We start from the raw sequence: 16,497 nt of genomic DNA, 5'->3' as shown, positions 1-16,497 counted from the left end.
GTGAGTGCTGGGATTGGGGGGGGGGGGGGGAAGGTTTTTTTGGGGGGGGGTGTTTAGCCCCCCCCATTAACGCTGCCCCCCCCCCCAGACCCTGCCGTGCCCCCCGGGGCCGTGGCCGCCGTCTCCTTCGGTGCCTTCGTGGTGGGGGCGGCGCTGGCGGGGGGGGCTCTGGGTCGTCCACGGGCGCACAGGTGAGCCCCCCCCCCCCCCCCAAAAATCCGCCCCCCTCCCCAACCCCTCCCCCCCAAGTCCGCCCCCGCCCCGTATTGCTGAGCCCCCCCCCCCCCCCCATTTCTGCCCTCAGCTGCCCCCCGGCCCCCCCCGGCCCCCCCCGGCTCCAGCACGGCCCCCCAGCGTGGGGGGGGGCAGGTACGGGGGGCACTGGGAGGGAACTGGGAACACTGGGGAGGAGCTGGGGGGCACACTGGGAGGGTAACTGGTAATACTGGGGACACTGGGAGCACTGGGGGGCTAACTGGTAATACTGAGAGTGTTGGGGGGGGCACTGGGAGGGAACTGGGAACATTGGGGAGGAGCTGGGGGGCACACTGGGAGGGTAACTGGTAATACTGGGGACACTGGGAGCACTGGGGGTACACTGGGAGGGAACTGGGAGCACTGGGCAGGGGCTAGGGGGTACACTGGGGTGGTAACTGGTGATACTGGGGACACTGGGAGCACTGGGGGGGCTAACTGGTAATACTGAGAGTGTTGGGGGGGGCACTGGGAAGGAACTGGGAGCACTGGGGGGGGGTTGACTGGCAATACTGGGCACTGGAAACATTGGGGGGGGCACGGCGTACTGGGAGTACTGGGAAGAGACTGGGGGGGACAGAAACAGTAAATGGGGGCACTGGGAGCACACTGGGGGGCACTGTGGGGATACAGGGGGGCACTGGGAGCATACTGGGGGGCACTGGGAGCACACTGGTGTCCCCCCCCCCCCAGCTCAGGACCACCGACCCGAAGCTGCCTCCAGCTGGGGCCCCCCCAGGAGCCCCCTGAACCCGGGACCCCCCCAAAATGCCCCCTCCCCTCGCAACCCCCCCCAAATAAAGGCGCTGCCCCCCCCCCCATGTGTGGTTCCTTGGGGGGGGGCATAACATTTTGGGGAGAAACTCGAGGGTTTTGGGACCCAAGACCTTTTTTTTTTGGGGGGGTGGGGGCACCTCAAGGGGTTTGGAGTCCTGGGGGGGGCATTTTGGGGGGGAAATCAGAGGTTTTGGGGGGGGCCCAAACCATTTTTTTTGTGGGGGAGCAGAATCCGGGGGGGGGGGGGGTGGGCATTTTGGGGGAAATCTCTGGGTTTTTGGGGTTTCCACATTTTGAGGGGAGGGGGATTTAATGTCCTGGGGGGGGGGGGGTGTGTCATTTTGGGGCAAATCTCAGCGCTTTTGGGATCCAAGAACACTCCAGGAGCAACCCAAAATGTGTTTTTTTTCTTTTTTTTTTTTTGGGGGGGGGGCACAACATTTTGGGGCGACTCCACAGGGTTTTGGGGCCCCCAGCACCTCTCATTTTTTTCCACGGAGTACAAACGGGGGGGGGGGGGGGGGAGGGGACACGACAAGGGAGCAGGACTGGGGCCACACCTGGGGGTCCCCGGGTGTCCCCTGGGTGCCACAGGGCCCATGGGCGTCCCCTGGGTGCCGCCGATGTCCCCCAGTGTCCCCCCACGTCCCCTGGGTGCCGTAGGGCCCCCGGGTGTCCCCTGGGTGCCGTGGGTCCCCCGGGTGTCCCCCCACGTCCCCTGGTGCCCCCGGGTGTCCCCGGCGGGTGCCGCGGGGCTGGCAGGTCCCCCCCTCGCCCCCTCGTCCCCAAGGGTCGGGGTGCCCGCGGGGTCCCCGAGGTGCGGCGCCGCTGCTGTCCCCAAAGCCCCCCCCCCCCCCAAACCCCGCGTCCCCGCGGGCGGCGGTGCCACCGGCGTCCCCCGCGGGTCACGGCGCCGTGGGGGCCCCCTCGGTGTCGCTGTCGCTGCTGTCGCCCATGTCGCCGAGGTCCCCGAGGTCCCCGCGGGGCAGCGCGAAGGGCGGCGGCAGCTCCTCGTCCGAGGAGCCCAGCGAGTCCTCGTCCCCCAGCCGCGGCCCCAGCCCCACCGCCCCGAAGGCCAGCGGGCCCCGCAGCAGCCGGATCTGCGGGGACAGGGACGGGGACGGGGGGACAAGGGCGTGGGGACACGGGGATGGGGACGTGGGGACGCGGGGATGGGGACATGGGGACACGGGGACAAGAGGACACGGGGACAAGGGGACACGGGGATGAGGACATGCGGAAAAGGGGATGGGGGACAGGGACCAGGGGATGGGGACAAGGGGACAAAGGGATGGGGACATGGGGACACGGGGATGGGGACATGGGGACATGGGGACAAGGGGACAGGCGGACAAAGGGATGAGGACATGGGGAAAAGGGGACAGGGGGGACAGGGACAAGGGAACAAGGGGACATGGGGATATGGGGACAGGGACACGCAGACAGGGGGACACGGGGACAAGGAAACAAGGGGCAAGGGGATGGGGACATGGGGACAGGGGGACATGGGGACATGGGGACAGGGATGAAGGAGATGGGACAGGGTACAAGGGGATGGACAAGGGGATGGGGATATGGGACGAGGGGACGGGGACAGTGGGACAAGGGGACAAGAAGACAAGGGGACAGAAGAAGGGGGATGGGGACAGGGGGACAAGGGGACAAGAAGACAAGGGGACAGGGACAAGGGGACAGGGGACAAGGGGACAAGGACAAGAGGACAAGGGACAAGGGAGGGGACAGCAGAGAAGGGGGGAGGGGCGACACAAGGGGGGCCATTGTCACCAGCTGTCCCTGCGGCACCGTGGGGACGTCGCCGACGGCACCACCCCGATGGCACCACCCGCACGGGCACCGGGAGCGTCCGGGGGGGGGGCCCCGCTGCACCGGGGGCAGGAGGGGGTCCCCGAGGCACCCGAGGGCGACAGCCCCAGGACGTGGGGCCCACAGCACCCGTGGGTGCTCCCGGGTCCGCAGGTCTCCCAGCACCCAAGGGCGCAGCACGCACGCCCCCGGGTGCACGGTGTGGTTCTCCTAGCACCCAAGGGCGCAGCCTCCACCTCTCCCAGCACCCCCGGGCGCGGGTGACGGGTCTCCCGGCACCCCTGGGTGCAGGATGGCGGCGCCGCAGCACCCACGGGTGCCTTACCTCGGCCTTGAGCTCGTCGATGTGGTCCTTGAGCTGCCGGATGTACTGGGCGGCGTCCGAGTGGTTGAGCTGCCCCTGGAGCATCCCCTCCTCCCTCTGCGGGTGCGCGCGGGTCAGCGGGTGCCCCCCTGTCCCCCGTGCCCCCCCCAGCCCCCGTGTCCCCACGGCGTCCCCACGGTGTCCCCGCGTCCCCCGGTGCCACCCACCTGGATCTCCAGCTCGGCGACGCGCTGCCGCATCTCGGCCAGGGCGGCCATGCTGTCGGCCTCGCGCAGCCGCACCGCCATCACCTCCTCCTTGCTCTGGGGACACGCGTGGCACCGTGTCACCGCGGCGCCGTGACACTGCGGCACCATGTCACCCTGTCACTGCAGCACCATGTCACCCTGTCACCGTGTCATCATGTCACCCTGTCACCGCGGCACCGCATCACCATGTCACTGTGTCACTGCATCATCGTGTCACCCCGTCATCGTGTCACCGCAGCACCGTGTCACCGCGTCACCCCATGGGTGACGGAGATGGGACCCCGGGGAGGGGACGGTGTGACAACAGGGGACATTGGGACCCTGTGGGTGATGGGGATGGGACCTCCAGGGGAGGGGACACTGGGGAAGGACAGCGGGACCTTGTGGCAGGGGCTGCGGGTGTCCCCAGGGAGGGGACAGGAGTGTCCCCGGCGAGCGTCCCCAGGACGGGGCTGGCGAGGACCCGTGGGGAGAGGCGGGGAGGGTCCCATGGGTGCCCCCAAGTGTCCCCACGTGTCCCCGAGTGTCCCACCTTGCACTGGGCCTCGGCGTGCTTGCGGTGGCTCTCGCTGAGCTGCGCCTGCAGCCCCTTGCTCTGCGCCGCCGCCAGCCGCAGCTGCTCCCGCAGCCCCGCGCACGTCTGCTCGGCGCGGCCCAGCACTGTGCGCTGGATCTGGCCCTGCCGCGGGGCGGGGGGGGACAGGCCTGTCACCTCCCCTCCCGGACCACCGCCACCACGGGCACGGCACCCCCGGGTGGCCCAGCGCCGTGGCCCCAGGGTGCGGGGGTCACCCACTGCCCCAGCTCCCAGTAACACCAGCTCAGCACCCATAGCCCCAGTATCTCCAGGTCAGCAGCCATGGCCCCAGCACCCACGGCCCCAGCAACCCCAGTACCCCCTGTTCAGCACCCACAGCCCCAGCACCCATGGCCCCAGCAACCCCAGTTCAGCTCCCACAGCCCCAGTATCCCCAGTTCAGCACCCACAACCCCAGCACCCATGGCCCCAACAGCCCCAGCACCCCCAGTTCAGCACCTATGGCTTCAGCACCCCCAGTATCCCCGGTTCAGCACCCGCACTTCCAACACCCATGACCCCAGTCTCCCCAGTACCCCCAGTTCAACACCCATGGCCCCCTCACGCCCAGTTCAGCACCAACGGCCCCAGTTCAGCACCCACAGCCCCAGCACCCCTGGACCCATCACACCCAGATCAGCACCCACTGCCCCAGCACCCAGGGCCCAGCACCCAGGGCCCAGCACCCAGCGCCCAGCACCCAGGGCCCAGCACCCACCTGTGTCTCCAGCTGCAGCACCCGCTGCCGCAGCGCCCGCAGCTCGGCCTGGGCCTGGGCCTCGCGCAGCCGCGCCGCCACCACGGCCTCCTGCAGCGCGTTGGCGTTGCTGCGCCGCGGGGACTCCTTCCAGCGCCCGCCCGCGCGGCCCGCCTGCGGCCGGAGGGGACACGGTGCTGGGACAGGGGGTCCGGGCGGTGGGACGAGGGGATTTGGGTGGCCGGGAGGGGACCCGGGTGGCCAGGAGGGGACAAGGTGCTGGGACAAGGGACCCAGGCACTGGGACAAGGGCCCCAGGTGGCCAGGAGGGGCCCCAGGTGTCAGGACAAGGGACTCGAGTGGCCCAGAGTGAACCCAGGCATCAGGATGAGGGCCCCAGGTGGCCGGGAGGAGCCCCAGGTGGCCACGAAGGGGCCACGGGTGGCCAGGAGGGCCCCCAGGCACTGCGACAAGGGACTTGGGTGGCCGGGAGGGGACTGAGGTGGCCTCACCTGCCAGCTGTCACTGAGGTCCTTCACCTGCTGCTGCAGCTCCGTCAGGGACTTGACGGCCTCGGCCTCGCGCAGCGCCAGCGCCTGCAGCTCCTCCTGCAGCCTCACCACGTTGTCCTCGTCCGGCAGGAGGCTGCTCCTCTGCGGGGACACGGGGACATCGGCGGGGGACGCCCCGGGGTCGGGGGCACCCCGGGGTCGGGGGCACTGGGGGGCTCATTCCCCTCCGCTGGGGGGAGGTGGGGACGGACGCTCACGGGGCGTTGGTGGGAGCTGACGGTGGGGACAGGGGACGTGGGGCACAAGGGACACCTGGGGACACTTGTGTGGCACTGGGGATCCCTGGGGACAGCAGGTCCAGGACCCCCCACGGCCGCTCGTGTCTTTGTCCCTGTCCCCAAGACCACTTGTGTGACAATCCCTGTCCCCAGAGCCACCGGTGTGACACTCCTCGTCCTCAAGGCCACTCAGGGGATTGTCCCCAGCCCAGGGACAGTCCCCAAGGTCCTTCACGTGGCTGTCCCCAACCCCAAGCTCCTTCCTGTGTTCGTCCCCAACCCCGAGGCCACCCCCCGCGACCGTCCCCATCCCCAGAGCCCGTGCTGCCACCCCTGTCACCTTCTCCATGTCGAGCACTTTGTCCTGCATCTCCTTGAGGGCGCCGAGCGTCTCGCTCTCCCGCAGCCGCGACTGCTCCAGCTCCGTCTCCAGGTGGGTGACAAACTCCTCGCTGAACCGCGGGTTCCCCTGCCGCCGGCCCCGAGGTGTCACCCACAGGGTCCCCCCGCCCGGTGACGCCGCGAGCAGGGGGCTGGGAAGGAAGGAGGGCGGCGCGGGGATGCTTGGGGATGCCTGGGGACACCGACCTGCTGGTCCTGCAGCTGGCGGATGGTGCTCTGGGCGCGCTGGAGGTTCTCGGTGGCCGAGGTGCAGCGCTGCTTCACCACCGCCAGCTCCCGCTTGATGATGTAGTTCTCCTCCGCCTCCTGCGCCCGCGTCACCTGGCCCTTGGGGACAGCGGGGGGACGGGTCACCTCCCGGGGGCGGGGGGGGGGCACCGAGCCCTGTCCTCGTCCCCCGTCGGGTCAGCGCCACCGGTGGGGGTGAGATGGGGGGGTTGGGGGGGACAAGAGGGGACACCGGGGAGAGAGGGGACGGCAGTCCTGAGGTTGGGGACAAGGGCGTGGCGTGGGGGACAAGGTGACACCCCAATCTGGGGACGCCAGCCCCATTACGGGGACGCCAGCCCCGTTCTGGGGACGCCAGCCCCAAAACGGGTGGCACTGGGGACGAGAGGGTGACGTTAGTCCCGTGCTGGGTGATGCTGGGGACAAGGGGGTGACGCCGGCCCTGCGGGGTGACACCGAGGACAAAGGGGTGACGCCGGCCCCGGTGGGTGATGCCAGCCCTACAGCAGGGGGCACTGGGGACAAGGAGGTGACGCTGAGGTGACAACAGCCCCACGAGGACCTCCGGGGTCATCCTGACCCTTTCCACCTGCACCCAGCGCCGACCTTTCACCCCAGACCCACCTATTTTCTTCAAACTCACAAAAACGGCGTCTTTTTACCCAAAACCCCCTCCCCGGGCACCACCGCGCTGCCCCCCGCTTTATGTCGAGCCCCCAAACGGGCCCAAACCCCCAAATTTGCCCACCCCAAACCCCACCGATCCTCCGTTCCCCCCCCTCCAAAGCGGGGAAGGTGCGCGGGAGCCTCCGGAAAAGCAGGCAAACCTCCCCGACCGAGCGTGCCGGAGGCTGGGAAGCAAAAAGGCGGGGAGAAAAGGGTTAAAACGCAGCGGAAAAGAGAAAAAATAGCCATTTTTGGGGACGCTACCTGGATGAGCCTGTCGGCGAGAGCCGCGCTCTCCTGCGGCCGCCGGCGGAGGAAGAGAGAAAGGAGACACGTAACGAGATAAACGGAGCAGACAGAGGCAGCGAGAGAAGCCGTGCAGCAGAGTCACCCGGCACCTTCCCGTTTTGGGGCGCTTTCCAAGGATTTTAGCTCTTTCGGGTGCGGGGTGTGTGGGGGAAATACGGCAACCGCTGGGTTTTGCCATAAACGGAGCGTTTTCCACCTCCTGGAGGGAGAACCCGCTTGGAAAAACGAGGAGGAAGCCACATGCTGGATGTGCTTTTCCTTTTTTTTTTCTTTTTTCCCCACCAAAACAATGCTGAGAGGGGAGATTTGGGGGGCGCAGCCTTGTAAGGGCGTGCTGGAGGTCGTGGGGTTGCACCCAAGGGTGCTGGGTACCTAGATGGCAGCATAGGTGCGGGTTTTGGGTGCTCCAGGGTGTTTTGGGGGTGTTCCAGGTTGGTATTGGGTACCCCCAGGACGTTCTGGGTGCCCCCAGGAGGTTTTGGGTGCCCCTAGGAGGTTCTGGGTGCCTCCAGGAGATTTTGGGTGCCCCCAGGAGATTTTGGGTGCCGCCAGGAGGTTTTGGGGTGCCAGCCGTGGGGCTCACCTTCTCCAGGGTTTCAATGCGCTGCTTCAGCAGGCGGTTCTCGGTGCGGAGGCGCTGGGGAAGAAATCGGGGAAGAAATCGGGGAAGAATCAGTCCTGGGGGGGTGCTGATGTCCCCAGGGGGGTGACTGAGCTGGGGGACAGCCTGGGAATGGGGGGGATGTGAGGGGACAAGTGGCCCTGGGCTGGGTCGAAGTGGCCCCAGGGATCATTAAGGCTGCCCCCGGATGGCTGCGATGGCCCTGGGGACGTGCTAAGTGGCCCCGGGGACAGCTCCAACAGCCCTAGGATGGGTCAGAGTGGCCCCAGGGATGGATTAAATAGCCCCAGGGAGAGGGTAAATGGCCCCGATGGCTCAAAGAGGTTCCACAGATGAGTAAAACGGCCCTGGAATGGGCTAAGCTGTGCCAGAAGGGCTCAGGTGGCCCTGGGGATGGGTCAAGTGGCCCCGGGAATGGCCCAAAGAGCCCCAGGGACACCCCAAGTGTGGCCCGGGATGGGCCGAGTGTCCCCGGGGACAGCTCACGCAGCCCCAGGCCGCCGCTGCACGACCCCGTCTCACCTTGATCTCGATCTGCTCCTCCATCTCCTTGTTCTTGATGGCGGCGTACTCCTTCTCCAGCCTGCAGGGGACAGGGGGACGAGCTGGGACCCGGGGCCGGGGCCAGGCACCCACCCGTGCCTCCCGGGGGGATCCCGCCCGGCGGCAGGAGCCCGTCTCACCTCTTCATCTTCTTGGGGTTGTACTTGACCTGGAAGGCCCTGAGGATGAGCTTGTCGGGGCAGCTGTCGAACTGGTGCGGGATCACCTTCTGGAAGTACTGCGGGCACAGCGCCCACCGCTGGGGGTGAAGCCACGGCCCCCGTGGCAGCCCGGCCCCGAAACGCAGCCCGGTTTCATCGACCGGCCCGAAACACGGCCCCAAAAGCAGCCCGGCACATCAGGTGGTCCCAAAACACAGCCCCTAACCATGTCCCGCCAAGTAAGCCCACCAAATCTGCCCCAAAACATGTCCTGTCGGGCAGGAATTTGCTTCGAAACGCAGCCCATCGTGTAAATCAACCCTGAAATGTGGCCTCCTGCGTGAACTGACCCCAAAATATGGCCTGATGTGGAAACTGGCCCCAAAATACGACCTGTTGCGTAAATCCACTCCAAAACGCCCCCAAACGTGTCGTGTTTCATAAACCTGCCCCAAAACATGTTACCCACTGACTAAATCCACCCCAAACCATGTTTCTTTGGTCAAATTTACCCCCAGACCATCTCCCATTTCCTGTATCAGCCCCAAAACACATCCTGCTGGACAAATCTGCCCCCTAAATAAGTCTCGTTGCTTAAAACTATGCCAAAAAAAATGCCCCATTGGACAAATCCTCCCCCCCGAGACATGCCCTGTTGGACAAATCTGCCCCAAAACACAGCCTGTGGGATAAATCTGCCCCCCAAACACGTCCCACGGCCTAAATCAGCCCCAAAAGGCAGCAGCACGTACCTGGGACATGCCCTCCATGTCCAGCTGGATGAGCTCGGCCTGGTTGAACTGCAGCAGAGCCATCCCCACGCGGAAGACGATCTCCAGCCCCTGCGGGGAGTGCCGTCACCTCTCCCACCCGCCACCGCCCCCGAGGGGTTTGGGGTTTCTCCCCGAGACGCCAGGCAGGAAGAGCATTTCCCCACCCAAGCTGCGGTCCCCTTGTGCTCCAGGCGCTCGCCGCGGCCCCGTTACCTCGTACATGAAGATGTCGAAGACGCGCGTGGCCACGGGCAGGGGGAAGGTGGTGAGGAAGAGGGTGAGGAACCAGGACGAGGCGTACATGGAGGTGAGGAAGCTCTGCGACCGAAAGTGGATGTTCAGCTCCGGCAGCTGCTCCTGCATGGGAGAAACGGGGGAAACGGGAAAGAAACGGGGCATGGGGGCTGATTTTAGGGGTCATTCGTGGCTTTTTGTTGTGGACGGGCCCTCGTGGAGGTCCCCGGGGTGCCGGATGGGAGGTCCCCAGGGTCCTCACGGATGCTCCCCCACGAGGAATCGCAGAGGGTCCCTGGGGTGTCTCACTGATGTCCCCGGGATCTCCGTGTGGCCAGCCACGAGCTCCACGGGAGGATTTAATTTCTCCAGCATCTCCCAAGCGCTGCCACCTCTCACCCACCTCTCCTGGTCCTCGCCCCCCTGATTTACCCTCAGGCTCCCGCCACCCCGAGCGTTCTGGGGGCTGTGCTTACCTGCAGCATGTACTCGAACTGGTAGATGCAGAGTCCCAGCTCGGCCATGCTGGGTTTGAAGAGCTCCCGTAAGCGGTACTCCTGCATCAGCCTCACGAACACGCAGAAGGCCTCCTCCTCGGGCATCTGGAGACCCGGCGGGACACAAATCCCCCTTAAACATCTGCCAGCAGCTCCAGAACGGAGCCTCTTGCCATCAGGTGATGGGACAGGATGTGTTGGGAGCCATCCCCAGCTGAATGGGAACGTGAACGGGGGATTTTAAACCCAGGTGGAGCAGGGGGGGTAGGGGGAACAAGCCCGTTTTGCTCCTGAAGACGAAGAAAAAGGCTCCCGTTTCTCACCCCCCTTCTGCCACCCCCCAAAGGGCGTTAAAAACCCACCAGCAGCTGCTCCTCGCCCAGGGGCCGGCACAAACCTGCATGAGCAGCAGTCCCACGATGAAGGCGCTGCCTTGGCAGTATCCAACCTCCCGGTCCACCAGCGAATAAGCCTGGAAAGATCCCAAAATCAACAGAAACAAACGTGTGAGCTGGGGGACGGGCTGGGGCACCATCCCTGCTCACTGCAGGCGGGCAGCGGTGGACAGAAGGCTTGACCACGGCGTAGAAAACAGCTTTTTTTTCAGCTTGCGTGCATGACATCGCTGCAAAGTTCAGTTTAGACCCCAAAAGACTCAGCTATCCGTTTCTTCATTCATTAACTACAGGAGTAAGGGGGCCCGGGATGGTCAGGGGATGAAGAGCTGGTTATGCCGCGAGAAGCAGTGGTCCCAGGAGCTTTTGGTGGGAACCAAAGCCCTCGAAAATTCACACCCAACAAAACCAGCTTCAAAACCCGTGGTGGTGCCGGAGGAGGGACGTTACCTTCATGACGTTGAAGAGCACCTCCTGGCCCAGGCTGTCCTGGCCCTTGAAGAACTCGTGCTCGGGGTAGGTGCGGGCGATGTCGCGGCGGATGAGCTTCTCGCAGGGCGAGGACATCTTGAGCAGCTCCGAGTACTGGTTTTTGACGGGCATGTCAGTGGCACTGCAGAGCAGCTGCCAGACGATGGCGCGGAAGTGGTGGGGGATCCCTTTGCGGATGAGCTCCTGGGGAAAAAAGGGGTAAAACCCTGAGAAAACGGGTTTCCGCCTGCTGCAGGTAAAGTAAAACCAACGCGCCGTCCCCACCTTGAGCAGCTTCTCCTTCTTTTTCCGCCACTCGTCCCACTCGTTGACGATGCGGCCCCAGAGGATCCAGGTGTCCTCCTCGAGGTGGCTGAGGTTGGAGGAGGCCGAGGAACTGGAGACCAAGGAGGAGCCGCTGTTCCTTCGCGAGCCGTTCATGGAGCGCATCGACTTGGAGTCGGCCTCCAGCAGCCTGCCAGAGACTGAGTTAGCCCCAAAAAAGCCCCGAAGAAGGAGAGAGCCCCCAAAGAGGAGATATTCCTCCAAAGCCACCCTAAAGGAGGAGATATTCCCCCCCTAAATACCCTAAAAGAGGACATATTTCCCCAAAAACACCCCAAAAGAGGAAATATTCCCCCAAAAACACCTTAAAGGAGGAGATATTCCCGCCCTAAATACCCCAAAAGAGGACATATTCCCCCCCAAAACCACTCTAAAGGTGGAGCTGTTCCCCCACAATACCCCAAAAGAGGAGATATTCCCCTGAAACTGTCCCGGGGAAGAGACATTCCCCCAAACCCCTTCAAAATGGCACCCAAACGGGCAATTTTTCCCAGCCAGATGCCGACTGCTGTCCGGGGATGGCTTCTTTAATGACTTTGCTCAATAATGGGATTGCAGCGGGGTTTTTCATGGGAAATGTTGCCTAGAAATGGCTTTGCAAGGGAATTTGCCTTTCAGAGCTGGAGTTTTGGGGCATAACACTGCTTTAACGCCAGGGACAGAGCTTTTTGCCTGGTCCTTCAGCTAAGGGAGCCTCAGGGCTTGCTTCCCATCAAGCGGGTAAAAAAACGAACAAAGTGGGTGGGTTTATTGTTTATTAGTCCCAAACAGCCACCTCCTGCCAGGGGATCCTACTGACCCACCTGAGCAATCAAACCCTGCTGCTTTCAAAGAGAAACCATAACCTGGACCAAAAAAAAAACCAACAATTGGAGCATTTTCACCTTGGTTTGACTGAAGCTTGGGAGAAGCGTGTCATCGCGGTCCACCCCGTTTGATTTTAGGGGAAATCCTTGCCAAAAAAAGGACATTTTAAAGACCCAGCGGGGCAGACACCCGCCGGGGCTCACCGGTTCTGCTCCTCCAGCTTGGCCAGCAGCTCCAGCTCGTCGGGGCTGAGGTTCTCCGAGTCGGAGGTGGGCGAGCACGCCGGGGCCGAGTTGACGGAGGAGAGGGCTTCGTGCGACGACGAGTCCGGGCTGACGGCCGGCGACGCCATCGCGGCGGGGCCGGCGGCGCTCCGAGCCCGCGGGGGTTTTGGGGTCTCACCTGGAAGCCGAATGACAACGTCAGCAGGACGGGACCCCCCTGCTCCGCTCCCTGCGACCTTTTCTTATTCAAACCTCCGGGTGCTGCTGCAAATCTCTTCAAAAAAGCCCGGTTTTAGCTAAGCCGTGGCGTGAGCATCGCTCGATTTGCAGCCCGATGAGATATTCGCTTAATTCCCTACAAAAGAACCGTGGTTAAGCCCAGTTTTCACGTCAAGCCAGGTCCAAGCGCATCGTCTCGTGTTTGCGGTAAATTAGCTGAATTAAAGTGGGCTAAAAACTGGAATTCAGCCCACTGTACCCTCATTTTGGGCCAATGTACCCTCATTTTGGGCCAGTGTGAGAAGAGAGGATTTACAGAGCACTGCCCCCGCTGGGGATTTGCTTTGGGTGTTGACGCTGCCTGGTTTGCCCATTCCGGCAGCGTTTCAGGGAAAAAAATCCCCTGGAGAGGAAAAAGTCCCAGCTTGGGAATTGCAGGGACTGGTGGAAATGGGGTGGGAAATGGCAGGTTGGCGGGTGCTGCAAAAAGAGGGCTTCCAGCATCGCCCCCAGCTGGGATTTATTGGAGGATTGGTAGCAACTGGGAACCCTCAAGGAAGCTCCATCTCTTTTTTGGGGCTGAAAACATGCTTTTTCATGAAAAATGCTATTGAAGATCAGCAGAGTGAACCTACGTTTGAAGGGGATCAAGAAAGCAGGGAAAAAGAGGAAGCGCCATGAATAGGAAATGCACGGTTTACCTGATTTGGGCTCAATTTGCTCTGTGCAGCTCAAGTTATAAAATCATGGGGGTTTTAACCAAAAAGCTGTGTTTCCTTCCCATTTTTTGGGGGAAAAAATTGGCTGGAGGAGCAAAAGGAGCTTGGAGGAGAACAGCGTGGAGGCGCAGCCGTACCGCGACCGAGGGAAATCCTGCGCCGTTTGGTTAATGGTTTTTGAAAAGCAGCAAAATTTAACAGAGCCGCTTCGGGGCGAGAACCGGGTCAATCGTTAACGGGATCGGGCAGATTTGCTCAATAAGCAGGAAATTTTCTCATTTTTTTAAGGGTTGGGGGGAGGAAAAAGCCTCAATCATGCCTAATTCAGCTGCACGTGGCGGGCAGGGCTCATCCAGCAGCGCGTCTGGCCCCGTTAATTCGTTTTGGGTAATTAATATTTCCGAGGTCTGGCCTGCAGAATTCCAAGTTAACGATCAAACCAGGGTCTGACGGGCTGCGAAAACGTTCTGAAATGGCTTTTTAGGAAAAAAATAACTCCACTCTGATGAGGGGATTAAAAAAATAAAGAAGGAAACACGCAAAATGCACGAATTCAGTTCAAAAGCGAGGCACGAGGATGGCAATGTTGTTTATTCGACCAAAGCAGGTGGAAAAAGAGGAGCACGCATTTTTCAACCTTATTTTTTTTGGGTGAAATCCTGGTGGTTTCGGGTGGTTTTGTGGTGAGGAGGGAAGGAGCTGGCAGCCCCCATCCTTTGCGGTGTTCCCGGGTTCCTGTTGCAGCGGGAGCAGCCTGCGGGACGATGAATGGCTTGTTCTGGGACGACGGGTACCCAAATTTGCTGAAAATGCTTGAATTTGGAGAAAAAAAGGAACACCACTTGGCGGACGGAGGTGCCGCAGAGCGGCTTTTCGAAGCATCCACCCCAAATTCCCCCCGGGCTGGGGGACGAGGCCCTCAGCAGGGATCTGGCCAAGGGGTTACTGAATGCCCTAAGAAAATTGGGGGGGAAACAGTGAAAACAGCCCCACAAACACCAAGGGGCCAGCCAGGCACTAATTTGAGGAAATCAGCCCCAAAAGGGGCTTGGATGACCCCAATACCGGCCCGTTTGTGGCAGCGGGTTAATTTTAATAACTTTCCCGGCACCCTGAGGTGTTTGGGAGTCCCCAAAGTCCCCAGATTCCACGGGTGGTGGTGTCGCTTCTGCTCGTTTCCCCCCAAAACACCACCGCTCCATCGAAACGCTGTAAAAAACGCCCATTTTCAGCAGGACGTCGAGGCACTGACCTTGAGCCTGGGCCATTTCCGGAGGAAAACGTTAAAATTTCCACCTTTTCACTTAAAATCTGCCAGATTTGCAGCTTTTTGGGGCCATTTTCGCAGCTTTTCTCTGCAGCTTTGTACCTTTTCTGCGCCGTTTTGTGCCTTTTCCGCCCCGTTTTGGGCCTCTTCCATGCCGTTTCTGTGTCTTTTCCACCTGTTTTTATTTGCAGCATCTCTCGGTGCCGATTTGCACCTTTTTCACCCCATTTTCGCCGTGTTTCTGCAGCGTCTCCCAGTGCCGCTTTGCACATTTTTTTTTGTGCCATTTTCGCCGCGTCTCCAACGTTCTTTTCGGCTCCAAAGTTCACCAAAGCGGCGGTTTTGTCGCAGCCGAACACAAAACTATCAAAAATTCGCTCGTTTGCCAGAAAAACCAATTGTTAACGCATAAAAGGAGCCGGGTGAGGAAAAAGAATCGATTCCACCCCAAATATTTCAGCGGGACATTTGCAAGCATCACTAGCAGCCGCGGGTGGAGGGAAGAGGAGGAAAATGGGCAAAATGGGTTCAAAAATCACGTTTTTTGCCGCTGGCACGGATCAAGCAGGTGCAATTTTTAAGCTAAAATCCCCCCAAAACGCACCAATGTCAAAAACGACCCAAACCAACCCAAAATCAGGTGAAAATTGAGTCGAACACCAAATGAGAGCAACCCCCCCCGCAGCCTCCCAGGGCATTTGGGGGGGAAAACCACGCAAAACACTGCTTGGGTGGTGATTTTTGTGCTTTTTGCTGTTCCAAATCAGCTGAAACGAGCCCAAAACTGCGAGGGTTCGGTGTCTTTTGGGGATTTTTCACCAAAATCGTTTTTTTCCCCCCCCCATGGTGGCAGCAGATATTAAACGTTGCCGGCGAAGCCCCCGACCGAGTGAAAAGCAGTGAAAAAAGGGGGGGAAAAAAAAAAAAAAAAAAAAAAGAGAGGTGGGATTTTGGGGCAAAACCCTGCGATTTGAAGCCCGAGCCGCCCCGATGTGGCTAAAATCGCTTGGTTTGAACCCAAAAGGAGAGGCGGGGACGGCACAAAGCCGCCGCTGCTCCATCTTCGTCGCCGGGAGGGGGAGGGATGGCGGTGGTGGCGGGGGGGGGGGCACAGGGACCCCCACCCATGGGTGCCACTGGGTGCTGGGGGGGGGGGGGGATAGGAACCAGCTGGGGGGGGTGACAAAAGCCCCCCTCCTCTCCCCCCCCCCCCCAACGCCATCTGGGGCTCACAACAATGCCCGGGGGGGGGGGGCACCGCTTGCTGCGCCCCCCCCCTTCTTTTTATTGTTCTATTTCTTTTATTGTTCTATTTTTAACCATTTTTTCCTGATTTTTTACCAATTTCACCTGATTTACGGGGAAGGCCAACACCCACAGCAGTGTGGGGGGGGGCAGTTTGGATGCACCCCCCCCCCCCCCCCAAATCAAACAGGGGGAGCCCTGGGGGGGGGGGGGCAGCCCCCAATAACCAATTAACCCCCAAATTACCAATTAACCCCCAAATTAACCCCAAATTAACCCCCAAAGGTGGGAGGCGACCCCAATCACCCCCCCACACCCGGGGGGGGGGCCTTTTATGCCCCCCCCGTAACCTTGAGGGGGCTTTAGGCCCAACCCCCCCCCAAGGGGGTGCTCACTGACCCCCCCCCCCCCAGCCCCTGACGGGGGCGCCCCCCCCCCGAGGGGGAGCCCCTCCCTCCGAGAAAGGGGCGGGGCTTCCCCGTGGCCACGCCTACCTGCGCCGCGCTGCCATGGCGACCGCCGGCTGCCTCCGAGGGGGGGGCCCGCGGCGCCCCCCCGCCGCCGCCGCCGCCGCCGCCGCCTGGAGACGAGCGGGAGCCGCGGCCGCCGCGGGCCCCGCCGCTGCCATGGGGGAGCCGCCGCTGCCGCCGCCGCCCTGACACCGAGTGACAGGCGGCCCCGCCCCGCAGCCAATCACCGCGCCGCCTTCGCGCCTATGCCCGCCCACTCCTGGCCCGGCAGCCAATCGCTGAGGGCGGTCCGGGAATGAGCCTCGGAGGGGGGGGGCTAGGCTAAGAAGCCCCGCCTGCTTGCCGCTGAGCCAATAGGAAGGCCGGAGGGGTGTTGATGGACGGGTGTTTCGCCAATGAGGTTCAAG

At 62.3% G+C, this 16,497-nt stretch overlaps 1 protein-coding gene and 1 long non-coding RNA gene across 8 annotated transcripts; one reads left to right on the top strand and one right to left on the bottom strand.

The window, feature by feature from the left end:
• The first annotated feature begins 55 nt into the window (after positions 1–55).
• Positions 56–1,188, top strand: LOC308184530. Its single transcript, XR_013942681.1, has 3 exons — positions 56–191; positions 305–369; positions 949–1,188. It is a non-coding gene; the product is annotated as an uncharacterized lncRNA (long non-coding RNA).
• A 231-nt stretch (positions 1,189–1,419) lies between these two features.
• On the bottom strand, positions 1,420–16,295 carry EVI5L (ecotropic viral integration site 5 like). 7 transcript variants are annotated; one of them, XM_080571662.1, is made up of 20 exons: positions 16,115–16,293; positions 12,150–12,348; positions 11,080–11,269; positions 10,774–10,998; positions 10,326–10,400; positions 9,908–10,033; positions 9,411–9,554; positions 9,177–9,266; positions 8,404–8,501; positions 8,243–8,303; positions 7,682–7,735; positions 7,054–7,086; positions 6,082–6,222; positions 5,834–5,962; positions 5,216–5,356; positions 4,725–4,877; positions 3,962–4,108; positions 3,388–3,525; positions 3,182–3,277; positions 1,420–2,132 (listed from the first exon to the last, which is right to left on the bottom strand). In XM_080571662.1, exons 2-20 carry the CDS (start codon positions 12,296–12,298, stop codon positions 1,938–1,940), a joined length of 2,385 nt encoding a protein of 794 aa, XP_080427788.1. In that variant the 5' UTR covers positions 12,299–12,348; positions 16,115–16,293; the 3' UTR covers positions 1,420–1,937. The 7 variants fall into 7 exon arrangements, with proteins under 7 accessions (XP_080427788.1, XP_080427790.1, XP_080427785.1 ...); XM_080571664.1 differs by having other exon boundaries at positions 3,388–3,483; positions 16,115–16,291; XM_080571659.1 differs by having other exon boundaries at positions 10,774–11,269; positions 16,115–16,295.
• Positions 16,296–16,497: the final 202 nt, after the last annotated feature.

Source organism: Anser brachyrhynchus (genome assembly GCF_964034855.1).
Source record: "Anser brachyrhynchus genome assembly, chromosome: 35".
In the NCBI taxonomy this organism is placed as follows: Eukaryota; Metazoa; Chordata; class Aves; order Anseriformes; family Anatidae; genus Anser; species Anser brachyrhynchus.
The sequence above is the reverse complement of the archived record's forward strand: the minus strand, read 5'-3'. Positions and strand labels throughout refer to the sequence as shown.